Here is a 21,583-nt window from a genome sequence, read left to right on the forward strand (position 1 = left end):
GTGTTGCCACACTGGTGGTGTGTTTTGGAGGAGATGTGGCTGTGGTGGTAGTGGTGCTTCCTGCAGTGGTCCTGGAAGTGCTGGCTGTGCTAGTGGCTGAGTAGGACACTGTTGGTGTGGGTGTGGTTGTGGTGGTTGTTCCTTCTGTTGGAGGCGTAGAGGTCCTGGTGGTGTCGGTCTTGCTGGTGGTCGTGATGATGGTTGTGCCTTGTGTTGTTGGGGCAGTGGTAGTGGGGACAATCGTGGTGCCAGCGGTGGTTGTCGTTGTTGATGGTGGGGTGGTGGAGGCAGTAGTGGGTGATGCTGAAGGCTGTGTTGACACAGTGGGGCTATGTGTTGGAACCGATGTTTTTGTGGTCATTGTGGTGCTTTCTGCAGTTGTCGTGGAGGTGCTGGCAGTGCTAGTGTGTGAGTGGGACACTGTTGGTGTGGGTGTGGTTGTGGTGGTTGTTCCTTCTGTTGGAGGCGTAGAGGTCCTTGTGGTGTGGGTCTTGCTGGTGGTCGTGATGATGGTTGTGCCTTGTGTTGTTGGGGCAGTGGTAGTGGGGACAATCGTGGTGCCAGCGGTGGTTGTCGTTGTTGATGGTGGGGTGGTGGAGGCAGTAGTGGGTGATGCTGAAGGCTGTGTTGACACAGTGGGGCTATGTGTTGGAACCGATGTTTCTGTGGTCATTGTGGTGCTTTCTGCAGTTGTCGTGGAGGTGCTGGCAGTGCTAGTGTGTGAGTGGGACACTGTTGGTGTGGGTGTGGTTGTGGTGGTTGTGCCTTCTGATGGAGGGGGAGAGGTCCTGGTGGTGCTGCCCCTGCTGGTGTTTGTGATGATGGTTGTGCCTTGTGTTGTCCGGGTGGTGCCTTGTGTTAACCGGGTGGTGCCAGCGGTTGTTGTCGTTATTGATGGTGGGAAAGTGGAGGCAGTAGTGGGCGATGTTGGTTCCTGTGTTGCCACACTGGTGGTGTGTTTTGGAGGAGATGTGGCTGTGGTGGTAGTGGTGCTTCCTGCAGTGGTCCTGGAAGTGCTGGCTGTGCTAGTGGCTGAGTAGGACACTGTTGGTGTGGGTGTGGTTGTGGTGGTTGTGCCTTCTGTTGGAGGCGTAGAGGTCCTGGTGGTGTGGGTCTTGCTGGTGGTCGAGATGATGGTTGTGCCTTGTGTTGTTGGGGCAGTGGTAGTGGGGACAACCGTGGTGCCAACGGTGGTTGTCGTTGTTGATGGTGGGGTGATGGAGGCAGTAGTGGGTGATGCTGAAGGCTGTGTTGACACAGTGGGGCTATGTGCTGGAACCGATGTTTCTGTGGTCATTGTGGTGCTTTCTGCAGTTGTCGTGGAGGTGCTGGCAGTGCTAGTGTGTGAGTGGGACACTGTTGGTGTGGGTGTGGTTGTGGTGGTTGTGCCTTCTGTTGGAGGGGGAGAAGTCCTGGTGGTGCTGCCCCTGCTGGTGTTCGTGATGATGGTTAAGCCTTGTGTTGTCCTGGTGGTGCCTTGTGTTAACCGTGTGGTGCTAGCGGTTGTTGTCGTTGTTGATGGTGGGGTTGTGGAGGCTGTAGTGGGTGATGTTGGAGGCTGTGTTGCCACACTGTCGGTGTATGTTGGAGCAGATGTGTCCCTGGTCATTGTGGTGCTTCCAGCAGTGGTCCTTGAGGTGCTGGCAGTGCTAGAATGTGTGTTTGGGACTGTTGGTCTGGATGTGATTATGCCTGCTGTTGGAGGTGTAGAGGTCCTGGTGGTGCCGATCTTACTGGTGATCGTGATGATGATTGTGCCTTGTGTTGGCTGGGTGGTGCCTTCTGTTAACCGGGTGGTGCCAGAGGTGGTGGTTGTCGTTGACGGTGGGATTGTGGAGGCTGTAGTGGGTAATGTTGGATGCTGTGTTGTCACAGTGAGGGTGTGTGTTGGAGCAGATGTGGCTGTGGTCATTGTGGTGCTTCTGGATGACGTGGGCACGGTTGGTGTGTGTGTGGTTGTGGTGGTTGTGCCTTCTGTTGAAGGAGGAGAGTTCTTTGTGGTGCCAGTCTTACTGGTGGTCGTGATGATGGTAGTGCCTTGTGTTGACAGGGCAGTGGTAGTGTGGACAACCGTGGTGCCAGCGGTGGTTGTTGTTGTTGATGGTGGGGTGGTGGAGGCAGTAGTGGCTGATGTTGGAGGCTGTGTTGCCACACTGGTGGTGTGTGCTGGATAGGCTGTGGTGGAGGAGCCTGTAGTGTTTCCTGCTGATGGTGGTGTCGTCTGGCACTGTTGACTATCACAGCAGAGCACCTTGATCTCGTAGTCGAAGCACATTGGGTATTTTGCGATTTGATCCTTATTTCTGCACACAAAACCAGTGTCAAGGCTGCACTCAAATTTCTGTTCCAGTATGGCCACAATCTTGTCAGAATAGTCTATAGCACGACACCTTATGTCTTGTGGATTGTCGCACAGTGCATACCCTGCAGCCCGGATTTTTTCAAATGTCTCTGTGTCCCCATTTTCACTACCAGGGCTGGGGGAATCCAAGTCAAACCACTGTGTCCAGGAACAGCGCTGCTGGCAGCTGTTTGTGGTGTTGGAGGTGGTGGCAGTGCTACTTGCTGAGGTGGGCAGTGTTGGTGTGGGTGTAGTTGTGGTGGTTGTGCCTTCTGTTGGGGGAGGAGAGGTCTTTATGGTGCTGGCCCTGCTGGTGGTCGTGAGGATGGTTCTGCCTTGTGTTGTTGGGGCAGTGGCACTGGGGATAACCATGGTGCCAATGGCGGTTCTAGTTGCTGATGGTGAGATGGTGGAGGCAGTAGTGGGTGATGTTGAAGGCTGTGTTGACACAGTGGGGCTATGTGTTGGAACCGATGTTTCTGTGGTCATTTTGGTGCTTTCTGCTGTTGTCGTGGAGGTGCTGGCTGTGCTAGTGTGTGAGTGTGACACTGTTGGTGTGGGTGTGGTTGTGGTGGTTGTGCCTTCTGATGGAGGGGGAGACGTCCCGGTGGTGGTGGCCCTGGTGATGGTTGCGATGGTGGTTGTGCCTTGTATTGGTTTTGTGGTGCCAGCAGTGGTTGTCATTACTGATGGTGGGATGGTGGAGGCAGTAGTGGGTGATGTTGGAGACTGTGTTGCCACAGTGGAGTTGTGTGTTGGAGCATATGTGACAGTGGTCACTGTGGTGCTTCCTGCAGTGGTCCTGGAGGTGCTGGCAGTGCTAGTGGGTGAGGTGGGCACTGTTGGTGTGGGTGTGGTTGTGGTGATTGTGTCTTCTCTTGGAGGGGTAGAAGTCTCTGTGTTGCTGGTCCTGCTGGTGTTTATGAAAATTGTCGTGCCTTGTGTTGGCGGGGCAGTGGTAGTGGAGATCACCATGGTGCCAGCGGTGGTTGTCATTGTTGATGGTGGGATGGTGGAGGCAGTAGTGGGTGATGTTGGAGGTTGTGTTGCCACACTGCGGGTATGTGGTGGAGGAGATGTGGCTGTGGTGGTTGTGGTTCTTCTTGCGGTGGTCCTGGAGGTGCTGGCAGTGGTGCTCGCTGAGGTGGTCACTGTTGGCATGGGTGTGGTTGTGGTGTTTTTTCCTTGTGTTGGAGGGGCAGTGGTCTTGGTGGTGCTGTCCCAGCTGGTGGTTGTGACGATGGTTGTGACTTTTGTTGGTGGGGTAGTGGTACTGGGAATATCCGTGGTGCTAGCGATGGTATTTGTTGTTGATGGTAGGATGGTGTAGGCAGTAGTGGATGATGTTGGAATTTGGGTTGCTGTTGTGATTGTTTGTGCTAGAGCTGATGTGGTCTTGTATCCTGTTGTTGAGATTTGTGATGTCTTTGCTGTAGCTGAAGTTGCAGTCAGTGGTGTGGTGCTTTCTGTATCTTTCGGTGGTGTTGTGGATACTTCAGTTTTTTGCGGTACAGTTTCTTTTTTGACAGTTGTTTTTGTCTTCGTCTGTAACGTAAATTGTGTTGGTTTTACAGTACTAATTGTTGTGAATTCTTTTGTGGTGATTGGTGTTGTAGTTTGTATCTTTGAACATGGTATGTAGCTGCAGCATAATATTCTGATTTCATAATTATAGCACAGCATAGATTGTTGGTCTTTGTTATTGCATATTAATCCTCTGCTTTGACTGCATTGTACCGTTTGGTTAAGACTGGATATTTCAGTTTCTGGGTGTTCTTTGGCTCTGCATTGAACACCATCTGCATTTTTGCACACACTGTATCCTTTATCTCTGAGATTTTCAAATGTTTCATAATCTCCACTGTCCGTTTTGTTTTCAGGCTGTGTGCAGTCATACCATTCTGACCATGCACACACACTCTTCACACATACAGTTGGCACTGGTGTTGCGGTTGTCATTTCTGTAATTAAAAAGGAGGAAATGTAAGTCTTGTCTGTTCTTATTAAAGAAAGTGCCAGGAAAAAACTATTCATGTTCCATAGATTTTAATGTTGTATGTGTTAGTATGGTATTTTAATTTTAATGAACTTGTTTTGGCAGTCTTAATTTCATTTCTAAGATGGCTTTTGATCTCATGCCTGTATTCTTTTTTCTAGTGGTACTTTATATGAGATTTATTTAAAAGTTGTAGTTAAATGTAGCTAATATGATATCCTTTGTGTGGAATGTCAATATCTAGAATAATGTGATCTCACGATTGCTATGGTATAAGTAAGAGGAGGGTTTAGTCTCTTTACTATTATCTCTGTCCTTAAACTTAACTGCATAGCCATGCAGGCTTTAAAATATTTTTACAGGTTAATTACTTTTCTACTTATTTTAATATTATAACATGTAATATATTAATAAATACAAAAGATAAAATAGATATTTAACAGATATGTATTTTATGTATAATACATTATAATATAGAATACGCACGTACAATATATATGAAATATACAATCTAATAAGTATTTTCTATTTATTTTAGTAAGATTTCTTTGCATACTCTTAGCATTATGAAGATAGCCATGTGGAATTTATATCACTTTCTTCATATGAATTTTACTTAATAGAAGACTTAGAGTTGAATATTTAGTTCTTGCTGTAGCATTGTATAATTTTGTGGAAATATTTCTCGCAATTTCTCACAATTACATGTTCAGTATAATGAATTAACTGCAGGAATAATGTAGAAGTGTACTTCAGCAGTAGAAGGAAACTGTTGATTTGGTTATTAAATACAATTAGGAAAGGTTCCAAAGAAAGGTTTTAAATAATTTGAGCATTCTGTCAAAGCAGATATCTTATCTTTAGTTTGCACCCATATAGTAAATAATTTTTAAAATGGCAGTAATTGTCTTTTGTGTTTTCAGAAGTTGGTTTAGAACCACGAAGTTTTGTTTGCAAGGATATGAGGAGATTCTCCAGGGTGCAATGATTAATAAGCTCTATTATTTTTTTCCCCTTGAAAAACCATGGTGAAACAGTGGAGACTGAGTTTGTCAGAAATGCTGTACTCACTTCTACGTCCTTGATTATCATTATCTTTGCCAACTGAAGCTGCCAGATGGATTGGTGGCTCCAGCAGAAGTCGACAGTTTCAAGTGAAATGATATGCCATTAACTGATGAAAGAACTCTCCCTTTCAGGCAATTTGCTGTCCCTTTCTGAGATTTTTCTGTAATTTGAAAGAGTATTCATGCATACCTGAATCAGTAGTTGTGGGCTGACTTGTAGAAAATGTAAATGGTATTGTTGTTGTTAATACGTCACATTTAAAGATATTTCTGTTTATTGTTCCATTGACGTCGCATGTTGCACTGAAACACCATCCAGTTCCATCTGTGGTATTGTAGATGAGTTCACCGTATTTATAGCTGTTCCCTTCATAAATGCAGTGGCATGCTATAATGCAGAAGAAATTCATTGTCAAGCATCTGTGAAATGATAATATCCAGTATTTCTTTTTTTTAATAATTCTTCTTAGCTGTCTTACCTTTATCATCAAACTTGCACTGTAAACCTTCTGATGTGCATTCACTGAAATAAAAAACATAAAAACCCCATATATTTTTGGATTATGAGGTAATTTTATTAGTCATCTTTCTGCCAGATGCGAACATCAAAAGACAGGACACTTTGTGTTTGTTCCTTGAGTGTCCAGTTCATGTTGGCTTGTTTTTTGCCATTGTTTTCCAAAATCTTTCTTTATATTAAACCCAAACTTATAAACAGAAGTTAAGCTAAATATTATGTAAAGCTACATACAGAAGTCTTAAAAAACACTTTTCTTCTTTCCTCCTTGTCACTTTCCTTGCACCTGCAATGTTTTTGTACTAAAAGGCAGGCTAATAAGGGAAAGAGTCTAAATACTACAAGCAGTACAAGAATGTAATAAAATCCGTAGAAGTACACCCCTATTAGATATCTGTGCTCCTAGAACAATATTTTTCCTGCCACAGGAATGGAAAATAGAGAAAGCCTGGTCATAAAGGACATACTTTTCCTGTTGTATCTTTATGCTGAGGATTTACAACATAATCAGGAACAGATTCAACAGAACATAAAGTTATGTAAGAACTTCTTTCTACTAATGTAGTAAGAAAACTGGCATCAGATAGTAAGGCAATCCTTCTACACAGGCAGCAGAAACTAGTCCTGTCATGTAACAGGAACATGCAATTTCCCACTGCTGTTTTGATTGTTTTTGTTTGTACATGATTAGGCTGGTATGTTAAGTCTTACCATAAATTACATTCATCCCGTCTATATATCTTTCCATCTTCATTATCATAACAGTCGCAGAGACTGACGCACTTCATCTGATCCTCATGAAAATACGGCTTGTCTGGTGGGCAGTTAGGGTAGCAGCCTGAAGGAAGGAGAAGTGCATATAGAAGGCAGAAAAAGAATGAGATACAGCCAGCAAAAGTTTTATTTGTGCATAATGCGTTCGCAGGTCTTGTTTTTAATAGTCATTATTTTTACTACTTATTTTTTTCCAGTAATTCTAGGAAGTAATGCAGAGTACTAGCATCAGCAGATCCCGCCCACAAGGACTTAGTCCTTGGGAAGTTTTTAACTCCAGTTTCCATACTTTGACTCCTTTCATGTGGATGCAATGATGTTGAAGAGAATTGAATGGTGCAAATGCAGCTGGTGAGGGAAATACACTCCATTAAAGACCATTAAAAACATAATAAAATGTACCCACTTAAAGGTACTTGTAGCTCTTTTTACCTTCTAAACCCGGCAAGTTATGGAGGCATTTTCCACTTGGGTTCCTACAGGTCTTCATACAGGCGGCTCCACAAGGCTTATAGTGCCACGCACATTCCCCTTGTTGATTATAGTAATCACAAAACAGTGCTAAGGAGAAAAAGAAATTTGGACATGATCAGAAAAAAATAAAAGCAGTTTTTTTGACTCAGGTCTGTTTATCATATCCCTGCAATGCTGCTTGAACAGTCTTGAAAACTGTGAATGAGAACGTGAAATTGTGTGACCGTCTAAACAGCTTAGTGTGAAAAGTCTACGCAGCGAGATTATAATGCACATACTTAAGATACCCAGTATGTGTTCAAGGACAGGACATCAGCCAAGCACTGTATATTTAACCACACTCTCAGAAGAAGTGTTTATGACATAAAACTCACGACAGATTGATGGTGTTCTCCAGGCTATGCAGACACCAGCTTCACTACATGCTTGAGCATAGGCAGCTACTGCTGTACAAAAGCAATCACAGTCTCCTCCAGTGTCACATGCGCAAGCATCTGTCACACATGCTTGGTAATATTTTGCAGGTTCAACCTGTTATGAAAAAGAAATGTAATACTGTACATCCTACCTTCTAAATTCTTTCTTAGCTTTGCTATGGTAATCTTCTTAAAATTGTAATATCTCAGAAGAAAAGCCAACATCAGTAATTTCTTTTTCTTTTCTTTATATACACTGTTAAACACCAGAGGTGATGCCAGATGATACATCCAAATCACATACTGACAGATTCTTAGACACCCAGACTTGTGTCCTAGTAGAAGATTAGATTCATGTTCCCAAGCAACATTAGGCAACTGCCCTTGAAAATGAAGGTCTCTGCCAGTGGAAAGAACTGAGGTAAGAGCACAAGTTACCTGCATTGTTTGGTATGTACTTAGTGTCAGATAAAGGCTATGCTGATAGTTTGTTGCTATGTTATTATTTCATTGAGCTTGTGTTCTGTACATGGTATATGAGAATTTTTAGTTGTCACACTAAAAGAAAATTATTATTCATTTGTAATAGGTCAAGATTTTCTATGAACTAAATGTCCTTTTATTTCTTACAGATAGGGACTATATAGGGATGCGAAAAATAACAAGAAGGGCTTCTCTACAGGTATGTCAGCCGCAAAAAGATGGTCAAAGAAAGCGTACCCCCACTCATGAGCGAGACCGGCAAACTGGTAACAGCAGATGAGGAGAAAGCTGAGGTACTCAACAACTTTTTTGCCTCAGTCTTCATTGGCAACCTCTCTCCTCACCCCTCCCAAGTCGATGGATGGCATGAAGGAGACCAGGAGGGTAAAATCCCTCCAGCTGTAAGTGAAGACCAGGTTTGGGACCTCCTGAAGAACCTAAACGTACAGAAGTCCATGGGACCTGATGAGATGCATCCCAGAGTCCTGAGGGAACTGGCTGAAGTAGTTGCCAAGCCACTCTCCATGATATTTGAAAAGTCATGGCAGTCAGGGGAAGTCCCCATTGACTGGAAAAAGGGAAACATCGTGCCCCTTTTCAAAAAGGGTAGAAAGGAAGACCCTGGGAACTACCGACCTGTCAGCCTCACCTCTGTGCCTGGGAAGATCATGGAACAGATCCTCCTAGAAGCTATGCTAAGGCACATGGAGGCCAGGGAGGTGATTCGAGACAGCCAGCATGGCTTCACCAAGGGCAAGTCCTGCCTCACCAACCTAGTGGCTTTCTATGATGGTGTAACAACAAGGGTGGACAAGGGAAAACCAATGGACGTCATCTATCTGGATTTTTGTAAAGCCTTTGACACGGTCCCCCACAACATCCTTCTCTCTAAATTGGGGAGCCATGCATTTGATGGGTGGACCGTTCGGTGGATAAAGAATTGGTTGGATGGTCGCAGCCAAAGGGTAGTGGTCAATGGCTCAGTGTCCGGATGGAGACCAGTGACGAGTGGAGTCCCTCAGGGGTCCGTACTGGGACCAGTGCTGTTCAATATATTTATCAATGACATGGACAGTGACATCGAGTGTACCCTCAGCAAGTTTGCAGATGACACCAAGCTGAGTGGTACGGTTGAGACACCAGAAGGACGGGATGCCATCCAGAGGAACCTGGACAAGCTGGAGAGGTGGGCCTGTGTGAACCTCATGAGGTTCAACAAGGCCAAGTGCAAGGTCCTACACCTCGGTCGGGGTAATCCCCAGTATCAATACAGGCTGGGGGATGAAAGGATCGAGAGCAGCTCTGCTGAGAGGGACTTGGGGGTACTGATAGACGAAAGGCTGGACATGAGCCGGCAATGTGCGCTGGCAGCCCAGAGGGCCAACCGTGTCCTGGGCTGCATCAAAAGAAGGGTGGCCAGCAGGTCGAGAGAGGTGATTCTGCCCCTCTACTCTGCTCTGGTGAGACCTCACCTGGAGTACTGCGTTCAGCTCTGGAGCCCTCAGCACAAGAAGGACATGGAACTGTTGGAGCGGGTCCAAAGGAGGGCTACAAAAATGATCCGAGGGCTGGAGCACCTCTCCTATGAGGACAGGCTGAGAGAGTTGGGCTTGTTCAGCCTGGAGAAGAGAAGGCTAAGGGGAGACCTGATTGCAGCCTTTCAGTACTTAAAGGGAGCCTATAGGAAAGATGGGGACAATCTTTTTAGTAGAGACAACAGTGACAGGACGAGGGGTAATGGTTTTAAACTAAAACAGAGTAGGTTTAGGCTGGATATAAGGAAGAAATTCTTTACAATGAGGGTTGTGAAACACTGGAACGGGTTGCCCAGAGAGGTAGTGGAGGCCCCATCCCTGGAAACATTCAAGACCAGGTTGGACAGGGCTCTGAGCAACCTGATCTAGTTAGCGGTGTCCCTGCTCGCTGCGGGGAGGTTGGATTAGATGACCTCTAGGGGTCCCTTCCGACCCAAAACTTTCTATGATTCTATGATTCTATAAATCTGTCCCATTGGAGGGGATTCAGATGGAAGTTTTCCTGACATAATTCAAAGTGAAACATGCTATTAAATAAGGTACGCATGTTAAATGTGTGAGGATAGCAGCTTCAATAACACACCGACCTAAGTCTTTACACAGTAAACCTCTGCCCTGGTAATACCTGAGAGTGACAGGCAGCAAAGATGTTGCTGTTGATGATGCTGCACTTCTTCTCTGACCAGGACTTTCGATAAGGGTTGGTGGAACATGGGTCCTTTATGCTGTTAGCATCAGGACACGTAGAGGATACTTTCCAGCTGTTTCCAAACTCTAGAACATTTTCTACCACAGACTGACTCCTTGTAGTAAAGTCATTGATGCCGTTGCCATCATAATTTCCACAGAGGCCACAGATCTGGCCCTGCAAAAGGAAGTAAATAAAAAAATAATGGACGTCAGAAAACTTGAAAGAACACCTGAGACTGAAAGAATACTTGAAATTCAGGTCTTATCATGGTATCATTCTATTCTAACATTCCTGACCATCTTCATTCTTTGTTTCTTCAGCAACAGAACACGACCACTAAGGCTGGAAGGACACTGCGGCTGACATTTCCTCTTTTAAAACTGAACAATAAAACCTTCTTTGTTATTGCAACCTTCTGTCTTTGAGGTATGTCTTTAACAAGGAAAAGAGGACTCACAGTTAGCTGACTAAGCTTTTCATTTAAGCCTTGTTATATAAAATAAGATGTACACATAAAAAATAGCCTTAGAAAGGTGTCATAAATACTACCAGTCCAGCCACATAGTCTACTCATTGAGTCTTTACTGTTGTGACTGCTTACAGCTATAAAAAGAAATGACATTTTCCTTGTACATCCAGAAATATCCCTTGCTCTAAATTTATGGATCTCTAAAACAGTGATAGGCTACAATAGATGCTATGCTTGCTCTATGAATCTAAGGTGCATACTTTCCATATTACTACTACTTTCTTAAAGTGCCAGTGGGTGAGGCAGCAAAACAACCTATGATACTGAAATAAATTTGTATATCTGGTTCTAAATTACAATTAATTTGTATACCTATTTGAAATGTCACTGTGGTATACAATAAGATAGCAAATTCCTCATTTACTACAGTTTTTAGTGCTTCTATGTCATAAACTAGAAGAAGAAGTGCAACAACACAAATACATTTTCCTTATCGCCTGTGTAGATATATGCTTGAAAAAGACATGGTAGCATTTTATAAGAGGCTTTCACTCATAATATTTCACTTCCTTGTTCTTGAAGCATGATAATTTGATTCGTGTGTCAATCAGAGCTGGAATAATGGATTACTTTCAAGATCAAGACCTTTACTAAGGTTATGTGGGTAATTTTAAGAAAGTCAAGTCCAAAGAAGCTGTTTGCCAAATGTTCTGTCTGTCAGGACAAACGGGCACTGAAAGCTGCCTTCAGAGCTCAGAGCAGAAGCAGGATGATGACATGGCTTCCTGAGGGATCAGAGGAATGAAAGCAACTTGGGATGTCCTGCAGGAATGCTAGAGACATCACCTGTTTCAGATCTTGACAGGGTCTCAACAAAATTCACACCCAGTCCAAATCTGGACTGTAAATGGCCATGTAACTGCTAGTTTCGCACCTTAAAAGCAGGGCTGAGCTTGATGAAGATGCTGGTTTTCTTGTCCCATATGAGGATCAGTCCACTTGTGGTCTCAATCACCAAGTACACACCCATATAGCGGACTGTGTATGGCACCTCATCATTTTGTCCTCTCTTCACAACACTGACATGCTCCTCACCAAGTATCAGTTCATAGCTCTGAAACAGGAGGAGAAGGTGTTTAAAAATTAACTCAGTAGTTGCAGCTCTGCTCTTAAACATGTTTTCCTGCTCTTAACAGTACTACAAATAGTTTATATAATGAAAACAAATAATCCAAATACGATAAATCAAAACTATATAGTTCAAATCTCAGGTTCCTGGAACTATTGTAAAAAGGTATTTTAAAAGGCATAGGTCAAAAAAGAGTGTTTTGGTAGTCATGGAGGAACCACAATGCACAGAATAAAATAACCTTCTGACATGATAGGTTGAATTTCTGCTAAGGACAGTCTTTCTGTAGATCTGTAGTTTGCCCAAGAGTGGTATAAGATAGGGTGGGATATGGAAGATAGAAAGCTGGGAAGCTTTACAAAATGTTTCACTTGAGTCTGATTTAAGCTTAATTTACATGTTGATTTGCTCTTTAAAATATTTTTCCAAATTCCTTGAAGCAATGTATATCAAGTCTTCTCCTAAGCCCTAAACAGATACATAATAAAAATGGTCTGTGTGCAAAACCTTCTTACCTCTAAGAAAACTTTGATAGATTTTGAGCAAGTTGTCCCAGTGTTGCCACAGGGAATATTTTCAGTGATAACCCTGAAGGTCCCATTGGCCGTGCCACTCTTCCCGCAGTGGTCCTGGGTAGAGAATAACATTTAAAAATATACTATTTTTGAGAACACAATCAAGGTTACGTCTCATTTGCTGTTGCTAATTATCTGTACCTGGATTAGTGTGTATTCACAGTTTCCATTGAAGCTAAACGTTTTGTCATCAAAGGTATTATAATGACCATCTCCATAAACAGCACAGGTGCCCAGACATTGATCTTCGGTGCATTCCCACTTCCTATTCTTGCATACACTAGAAATGACAAGAAAACATTTTAATAATACAGCAACTCATCGTTTTGTGTAGATGTATCCCAGTAACTCAGTATTTGTCTGGCGGCAACTCTTCCCTGGTTAATGTTGTATTGATTCTGGAGTTAAAATAATCTTTTATATTTTTCATATGAAGAATTAAAGCAAAGTTCTATTCTGCTACTCTGAATGCATTAACTGCAAAATAGGATAATACTTCATGAACACTGTAGTCCCAAAGATTTGCTCCCACTCTATGCTTTGGCCATCTGCCTACATCAGACGGAAACCTGTTTGTACTGTTTAATCCAAACCTAAAAGATCCATCAGCTGATGAAATGTGCAATCCAAATCTTTCCTCACTGCTGTACTATTAAAGATCTTTGGAAAGGCAAGTGATAGAACTGGAGTGCTACTTCTGAGGAAATATTTACCATGTGTTACAGTCAACATTGATCTTTTCCCCGGGCTGATACATGGCTTCATTGTGAATACAAGGACAGTCCTCTTCAGGGATACAACCACCATTCTCATCTAACACAAGCCCAGCTGGGCACACGCAGCCAGATATGCATTGCGTGCTATACTGGAAAAGTCAAGAGGAAGATACAATTTCAGCATGAAATAATCACAATAGGAAAAGGAAGATTAAACTCTCATAAAACATCTTATATGGTCTTATTGCTGTCCAGCTTAAATGGGAGAGGACTGCAAAGTACTTACGGGACAATGGAACAAAAAGGAAGTTATTAGCCATTGATTCAATAGAATATAAACCTGTTCAAGATAAGTGTTTAATGTATACCAATCCTGATTACACTGTTGGAATCTGTGAAATTCAAAATACATTAATCTTAAGTCTTTCTCTGTGTTAGCTGAAGAAGCCTTACACTTTGTAGTGGGTGATTTGTGATTGAATGGAACTTTAAAAAGAAAATAAATAATGTATTTTTCAGTTTGGTTGAGTTACATTGAAATCTGTTTATCTCATATGGTATTTATTCATGAAATGGCATGTGGCTACCATGCACTTAGGTGGAGTAATATAATTAGATGTGCAAGAAGTTCACCATTGCATCATGGTATGGGAAACAATGATTTCTCCTCATCAGTTAATAGCCAGTAATTTTCTGCTTAAGAAGTAAAATGTGTGGCAGATCCCTAGATACTTTCACTACTAGTTACAGTTACCTGCAGTAGCTGAAGAAAGGTAGATGCTAATCTTATGGATTAAATTGGATGTTACTTTATTGTATTTTGGTCTAAGGGTCCCATTGTTCATGCTTCAAAACACAGTTTTAGGCTTTTGCTACAAGCACAAATTATATGCTTTGTAGATTTGAAGCAGATCAGCTAGATCAATTAATTTAGCACTAAGAGCACAGACAAAACCTGGAAGCACCACTTCATCCAGCCATGGCATACTTACACACTGCATATCCAAAGTCTGGCAACTTTTTTGACATTCTGCTCCAGTTGTTCCTGCAGTGATATTTCTACAGTTGAAGTAGACCATGGGAGATTCACAGACTAGAGGAAAGAAAGAAGTGAGAGCACAGGGTTTATCCCACAGCTGTAGCCATTAAAGCCATCTAGAAATTCTTTGGAAATTGTATATTCCAGTTAGTAGGGATTGCTGTCCCTATTCAGTCTGCTAAATAGATTCACGTCAGACCGCTCAATTCCCAGAACCCCCCCCTCCACTGCTTCAGAAAAGAAACGCTATGAAAAAGAGGTCTTAGCATTAATCTAGGTTCACTCCTGTCTTTTATGTTAACAGTTGCACTATAACTAAATGAGAAATATTTCTGTTATTAAAGATCCACTAAGAAAATATTTATGTCCAAAATCTGGCACAGAGAAAAGGATTAAGTCGAAGGTTTTTTTTTACCTGGAGTTGGATTGGGTACTCCAATGCAATTCAAACTTCCCTGGATGCAAGTGCTGTAATAGAGGGAAAACCATATTTTTTTTCCTCTCAAACCATGTATGGAGTCTGAGAGCTCCTTCTCTCTTGTCAAGTTCCAGAATTTTTGAAGCCACAATGCTGTTTTGCAGTCTCAGGAAAGAATGCTGTTTTGCAATCTCAGGAAAGAATTTCCCTCAGTACCACTACCAGTGCTGCTTTCATACAATATCCATTATTGCTTAACAGGAAAAATCATAGGTTGAAATGAGTATATGTCCCTACTTGTTAACTACTTTTTCATAAGATCTCCCCTTGCTAGGATTGTCATAATTTTATGCTGGAAAAATCATGTAAGTAAATAGAAAATGTACCTGAATACAATTGCTCTATCAATCTGGAAATATCATAGAATCACAGAATCATGTAGATCAGAAAAGACCCTTAAGATCATTGAGTCCAACCGTAAATGGACTGCCAAATTCACCAATAAATCATGTCCCTAAGCACCACATCTACGTGTTTCACCAACAAATCATGTCCCTAAGCACCACATCTACGTGTCTTTTAAATACCTCCAGGGATGGTGAATCAACCACTTCCCCGGCAGCCTGTTCCAGTGCTTGATAACCCCTTCAGTGAAGAAATTTTTCCTGAAATTTTATCTAAACCTCCCCTGGTGCAACTTGAAGCCACTTGCCCTTGTTCTATCACAGAATAGAGCTGCTGGAGCAGGTCCAGAGGAGGGCAACGATCTGAGGGCTGGAGCACCTCTCCTACAAGGAAAGGCTGAGAGATTTGGGGTTGTTCAGCCTGGAGAAGAGAAGACTGTGGGGACACCTCATAGCAGCCTTTCAGTATATGAAGGGGGCCTATAGGAAAGATGTGGAAAATCTTGTTAGAAAAGCCTGTTGTGATAGGACAAGGAGCAATGGCTTTAAACTAAGGGAGGGTAGGTTCAGACTAGATATAAGGAAGAAATTTTTTACAGTGAGTGTGGTGAAACACTGGAAGGTTGCCCAGACCAGTAGTGGCAGCCCCATTCCTGGAAATATTCAAGGCTAGGTTCGACGGGGCTCTGAGCAGCCTGGTCTAGTTGAAGATGTCCCTGCTCACTGCAGGGGGCTTGGGCTAGATGACCCCTAAAGGATCTTTCCAACCCAAAGCTTTCTATGATTCTATGATTCTACGATTCTGTGTTATCTGGGAGAAGAGATTGACGCCCACCTTGCTACAACCTGCTTACAGGTAGTTGTAGAGAGCAATAAGGTCTCCCCTGAGCCTCCTTTTATCCAGACTAAACAACCCCAGTTCCCTCAGATGCTCCTCACAAGAATTGTTCTCTAAACGCTTCTCCAGCTTCATTGCTCTTCTTTGGATGTGCTCCAGCACCTCAATGTCGTTCTTGTAATGAGGGGCCCAAAATTGAACACAGTTCAGCTCATATTCAGCCAACTGTCGACCAACACCCCAAGGTCCTTTTCCACATGACAGCTTTCCAGCCACTCTTCTCCAAGCCTGTAGCGTTGCATGGGGTTGTTGTGACCCAAGTGCAGGACCTGGCACTTGGCCTTGTTGAACGTCATACAATTGACCTTGGCCCATCAATCCAGCCCATCCAGATCCTTCTGTAGAGCCTATCTCTCCTCAAGCAGATCGACACTCCCACCCAACTTGGTGTCATCAGCAAACTTACTGAGGAAGCACTCAGTCCCCTTGTCCAGACAATTGATAAAGGTATTAAACACAACTGGCCCCAATACTGACCCCCACTTGTGACCAGCTGCCATATGGAATTAGCTCCATTAATGCCACAACTCTTTGGACCAGCCGTCCAGACAGTTTTTTACCCAGCGAAGAGTAAGCGCAATTCTAGCCATGAGCAGCGAGTTTCTCCAGGAGGGTGCTGTGGGGAATGGTGTCAAAGGCTTTACTAAAGTCCTGATAAACAACATCCACAGCCTTTCTCTCATCCACTAAGTGGGTCACCTGGTCATAGAAGATCAGCTTAGTCAAGCAAGACCTGCCTTTCATAAATCCATGTTGACTGGGCCTGATCACCTGGTTGTCCTGTACGTGCTGTGTGATGGCACTCACGATGATCTGCTTCATAACCTTCCCCAGGACCAAGGTCAGACTGACAGGCCTGCAGTTCCTAGGATCTTCCTCGAATCCCTTCTTGTAGATGGGTGTTACATTTGCTAACCTCCAGTCAACTGGTACCTCCCCTGTTAGCCAGGACAGATGCTAAATGATTGAAAGTGGCTTAGTGAGCACTTCTGCCAGCGCCCTCAGTGGATCACATCTGGCCCCACAGACTTGTGTATGTCTAAGTGGTATAGTAGGTAATTAACTGTTTCCCCTCGGATTATAGGGGCCTCGTTCTGCTCCCCATCCCTGTCTTCCAGCTCAAGGAAACATGTACCACTCTTAAAAGTTGAAAACAAAGCTGAAAAAAATGAGAAAGCATTGTATTTAAATTCAGGCAAGGCAGGGTGACACCATTTTAAATATAGCAGATTTGAATATGAAAATATATATACTATTTCTTAAGTATTTTGCTGAAGATTCACTTACCATACAAGCCTATTTTCATGGACAACTTCTCCAAATGGTATGGGAGATCCTCTGTAGTAGCAGGGGCATTCATTAGCAGGCACACATTTCCCAGTCTCATCCATGTAGGTTCCATTTACGCAGGTGCAGCCATCAACTGGAACAAACTTAATGCTGCATGTGACATCAGGCTCACTCAGGGACCGGCAAGTCGGTTGACAGGAAGAGATGGTATAGCTGTAGTTTAGGGATTTGGGACATGAGGTGGTGTATTTTGCTTGAGAGAGGAAAACAGAATAGGGTTGTTAGTTCCAGATGGTAATTTCTAGTGGGAAAAAAAGAAACCATAGGCAGCAGAAATAACATGTAAATGATATTGTGTACCTCTGCCTATGTTGCATCTTTCACGTAAATGTATGCCTGAGTACTTCCAGAGTTAGACCTGAAAAGCTACTGTACATGTGGAATGAATGATGTATGCAAAGAAGAAAATACTTTTTCAAATGAAATTTCAGAAAGAAACCTCCATTTGACACTGGCATTTGTTTCCTAGACTTCTAAACCTTTTGAAGTATTAGACAAACTGTCTCCTTGAATGTCTCCTGGTATGCTGAAAAGAGACCTACTGGATCAGTGGAACCCAGCATGCAGCTTCAGAGACCTTTCATTTGCAAGTCTTCTGGTTAGTATTACTAGTACTGTTATTCTAATACATCCCGTTTTCTCTACAATAACTTGTGATACATAAAGCTATAGTGGAATTCAAAGTTGCACAGAAACAGGTGGAGGCACTTCCATAACAGCAGTCTCTTTCCTAAGCAAGCTGTATCCCCCATCTATTCACATTCACTCTTGCTAGCAATGGATTGATTCTAGGGAAACAGTAAAGAATTACTTCCAGCAGTACACGTAACAAAATCCCTTCCTTAACACTTACTATATTTGCCCAGAAAGCAGTATAAAATAATCTCTGATCAGCAATTTTTATTGATGTGTGTTCTTAGGAAATGGGATAAAGAGTACTTACAGCAGACATCAGTCCTCCATCCATGCAGCTGGATTCCTTTTGCAGCACAAGCTCTCACATAGGACGACAGGGCTGCACACAGACAGTCCTCGCTATTTTCACAGTTACATGTGTCAAACATGCAGTTCTAAGAATGCAGAGAAAAATAAAGTCTCAGCACTGGTAATATTGTCAATCTGAAAAAATTAATGTTATCCTTCTTGTTGTATGCACTAATCCTTCTTCAGCTATGCTTACTTATAGACAAGACTAGCATAGCTTTATCACTTTCCAGTCTTTTGTCTAAGTTTCCTGGCAGGGGAGAATGATGGTAATGGAAATCCAGTCAACGTCTGCAGTTATTATTGGGAAATAGTGGTCTTAAGGACTGTTATACATTTAACAGCTTCTTGTTCCTCTCACCCATATTTATGAATATGCTGCACAATGGCATACAAATCTCTATTCACAGTATGCAGTCTAGACACATGATTTCACCAGTGTCCGTACCTGGATGATTCATAGTGAAAAGAAAGATTGGCAACACACTGATAGCAGAATGATGGTAATTAGCTGATGGGCTTTCTGTGCCAAGTATTAATGAGGTATGAGGCTGATGAGACAACAATTCACTGATATTCAAGCAAGCATCTGTCACGCAATTACATACACTTCCTACCATACGTACATATCTATCCAGGAGTAAATAGCTGCCTTTTCATTTGCAAGCAGCTCAGGATCCTGAAGCCAAGACTGGCAATTGAAATAAGGTAATGTTACCAGACAGACAGAAATAGATGTTGAAAGAAGCAAGTGCTGCAATACAGAAATGAAAATACAGCCACTGCGTAAGACAAGAGACATGTCTGATTTTCTGGTAGCTAGTTGTAATGATCCTGTTTCTATTGTTTCTAAAGAGAAAAACAGTCTAACAAAATACCGTGTGGTAAACAGAGGGATTCACTGCATAGTGACAATCAGCAAAAGGTCCTTTGCTGTCAGTTAATAGTCCACACCAATGCTGAGCATATTTTTCTGTGAAGAGAACAAACAATACAAATGCACATTACTCTTTGTATTTCCTTAGTCACAAAAACACACTGCCTTGGCTTTATGAAGCCAATTCTGGAATTACATCAAATCTCTCCTTCTCCTGTATGTTTTTCACTCAGCTTCTACGCTAAGGTGAAGATGACTCACTGAAGGGGATGAGTAAAACATTTCCGAAGATACTCCTGCAATCCACTCCTCTGACACCAAGTTGTAAGCTTAGACATCCTCTCTGTTTTCAATGACAGTACAGTTTCCTTCGGTTATGTTTCTGTGACTCCTCCTTTATTTTGTTACTTATCCCTAGTGCTTTCATTTTGGATATTTGTTTCTGATTTCAGATATATGTTTTTACCAAGTGTGTAAGTCTTTATTCTCTTATGTTTGCTTTCCAACGAATGTGTTTTCCTCAGAGATGAGGAAAAAATACCTAGAAAACATTCTAACAAGCACGCACCATTGTCGATGCTGAGTGCGCAAGGGTTCTCAAAACTGCGCTGAATATTAGGGCATGAAGCCTGAGTTCTCCACGTATTAGCAAATGCTGTTGCTGTTCCTTCAATTACTCCACTTATGGCCTTGAAGTCATCAGTTTGGATGTCATTGAAATTTCCACAGAGACCTGTTGAAAAGCAGTGAAAAGTTTGTACTGCTCGTACTAGACAAAAGACATTAAGCAAGATGTTTTTATATTTCATTCACCTACCACAGGTCTGATCTTTGAAAACAGGATCCAGTCGCACAAACACTTGCATGATGGGTGTGAACTGGATTTCAAGGTGGACACCAAAATTTGTCTGCATCATGATGAAGAATGATGAAGGTCTGAACATGGTGACATCAGCTACAGATGCAAAACAGAACGATCACTTTCTGAATGAGGTCAAATGCTGAAAACAGTGTATACTTATACTGTTCTTCTTGAATTTCTATCATAATTGTTGCAAATTCTGAGGTGAAATAAAGCCAATCTCTATGAAAATGAATCAGAAATAGAAATCAAAATTTACAGTTCAGAATTTGCTTGTACCTACAAAGTTGTTACCTTTATTTTCTGTCTCAACATTAAGCAGCTGGAGGTTACTCCTTCCAAGAGAATGAGAAGCAAAAACTGTCTGGCACTGAGCATTAAAAAGAATACTTCTCTTTTTGTTTCTAGGCTTGTACAGCATACATTGGAGCCCTCACTCCACTGGAGAGGGAAACTAAGCAGATCTGGAGGTCAGAGATATCGCATAGAATCATTAGTTATTGAGACAGAAAGCAAAAATCAAATTTCTGTCTGAGTGTAAGTGCTGTTTGCTTCTGTTTGAACTCTTGCCTATGCTTGTACTTTCTCCCATTTCTTTGTGAAATAAGAGCACTTGTGTGACTCAGGAAATATCCAAAAGAGAACTGAGGTGTGAACATGCAGGTTCTGAACAACTCACAGTCCTTTCATCTGCCATAGTTTAAGAAAATAAGCTGATTGGAGTTGAAGATCTGATCTTATTGCTCATAGGCTGTTACCGAAAAAAATACCTGCTGAGATGGGCAGCTGGGTGTAGATGGAGTTCACAAACACACCACCATCAGGTTTGACCTCAATGAGCTGATAAGAGGAACAAGAGACAACAGTGTGAAGGATAATTACAGTCCAAAGAGTAATGACGGGGATGACTCCAGTGATATTCATTTTAAAATATTAAATAAAAAGGGGAGTTTTCTGTGATTTCACCTCCTTCCTCATTCCACTTTGTACACTTCACTAATTTCCCTGCCATAAAAGAATTACTTTTAAAGACACTTTCTCAAATCCTTAGGAAATTACATGATCTTGGTTTCTTTGAACATGTCTTTGTGATGAATTACATCCCTTACTGTTGTCCTTGTAGTTTCTAACCTAAAAGCTCAGGTTTTTTTCCATCTAATTGGGAGAGAAAACAGCTTTTTTTCTGCTTTGTGGGTACAATGTTTTTCTGCATGAACTTCCACAAAGCCAAATTTATGGCTGATCTGATTTTCATAATAAAATAAATTTATTTTCACTTTCTTAAAGTGACACACACTTATCACATATGCTGACCATTTGAGAGAGAAATGCAGTTCCCTGACTGATTAAGGCCTAGCTTCTTTGCTCCCCGTATTTTTATATAGGCATTTCCCATGCTTATTTTGCATTCTTACAGTTTGTCCTTTTTTCACGTTGAGGGTCACTGCCTTTAAGCATGTCTCAGTGTCTGTTAGTCCACATTTGCGTAGTTCTACCAGGATGGTGAATGTTTCATCTTTACAGTGCTGAAAAAAAAATCCAAAAGTTATTTCATGAAAGGCTAATTA

The 21,583-nt window shown here is 42.3% G+C and overlaps 1 protein-coding gene across 1 annotated transcript in view; it reads right to left on the reverse strand.

Annotated features, from left to right (window-relative positions):
- The window catches only part of LOC104338185 (mucin-5AC), a gene marked incomplete at both ends in the record, with an annotated part of 38,435 nt that extends 16,894 nt beyond the window's left edge, over positions 1–21,541 (reverse strand). Inside the window, 21 exons of the mRNA XM_075412617.1 lie at positions 1,568–2,830; positions 3,314–4,281; positions 5,595–5,792; positions 5,884–5,927; positions 6,633–6,759; positions 7,128–7,256; positions 7,544–7,700; positions 10,229–10,468; positions 11,698–11,877; positions 12,408–12,521; positions 12,609–12,747; positions 13,181–13,332; positions 14,176–14,276; positions 14,638–14,690; positions 17,230–17,485; positions 18,236–18,362; positions 19,155–19,249; positions 19,722–19,886; positions 19,971–20,108; positions 20,786–20,855; positions 21,431–21,541. Coding sequence (XP_075268732.1) covers positions 1,568–2,830; positions 3,314–4,281; positions 5,595–5,792; positions 5,884–5,927; positions 6,633–6,759; positions 7,128–7,256; positions 7,544–7,700; positions 10,229–10,468; positions 11,698–11,877; positions 12,408–12,521; positions 12,609–12,747; positions 13,181–13,332; positions 14,176–14,276; positions 14,638–14,690; positions 17,230–17,485; positions 18,236–18,362; positions 19,155–19,249; positions 19,722–19,886; positions 19,971–20,108; positions 20,786–20,855; positions 21,431–21,541 — 4,827 coding nt within the window. The remainder of the gene's footprint in view (positions 1–1,567; positions 2,831–3,313; positions 4,282–5,594; positions 5,793–5,883; positions 5,928–6,632; positions 6,760–7,127; positions 7,257–7,543; positions 7,701–10,228; positions 10,469–11,697; positions 11,878–12,407; positions 12,522–12,608; positions 12,748–13,180; positions 13,333–14,175; positions 14,277–14,637; positions 14,691–17,229; positions 17,486–18,235; positions 18,363–19,154; positions 19,250–19,721; positions 19,887–19,970; positions 20,109–20,785; positions 20,856–21,430) is intronic.
- Between the last annotated feature and the right edge of the window lie 42 nt (positions 21,542–21,583).

Source organism: Opisthocomus hoazin, unplaced genomic scaffold, assembly GCF_030867145.1.
Source record: "Opisthocomus hoazin isolate bOpiHoa1 unplaced genomic scaffold, bOpiHoa1.hap1 HAP1_SCAFFOLD_264, whole genome shotgun sequence".
Classification (NCBI taxonomy): Eukaryota; Metazoa; Chordata; class Aves; order Opisthocomiformes; family Opisthocomidae; genus Opisthocomus; species Opisthocomus hoazin.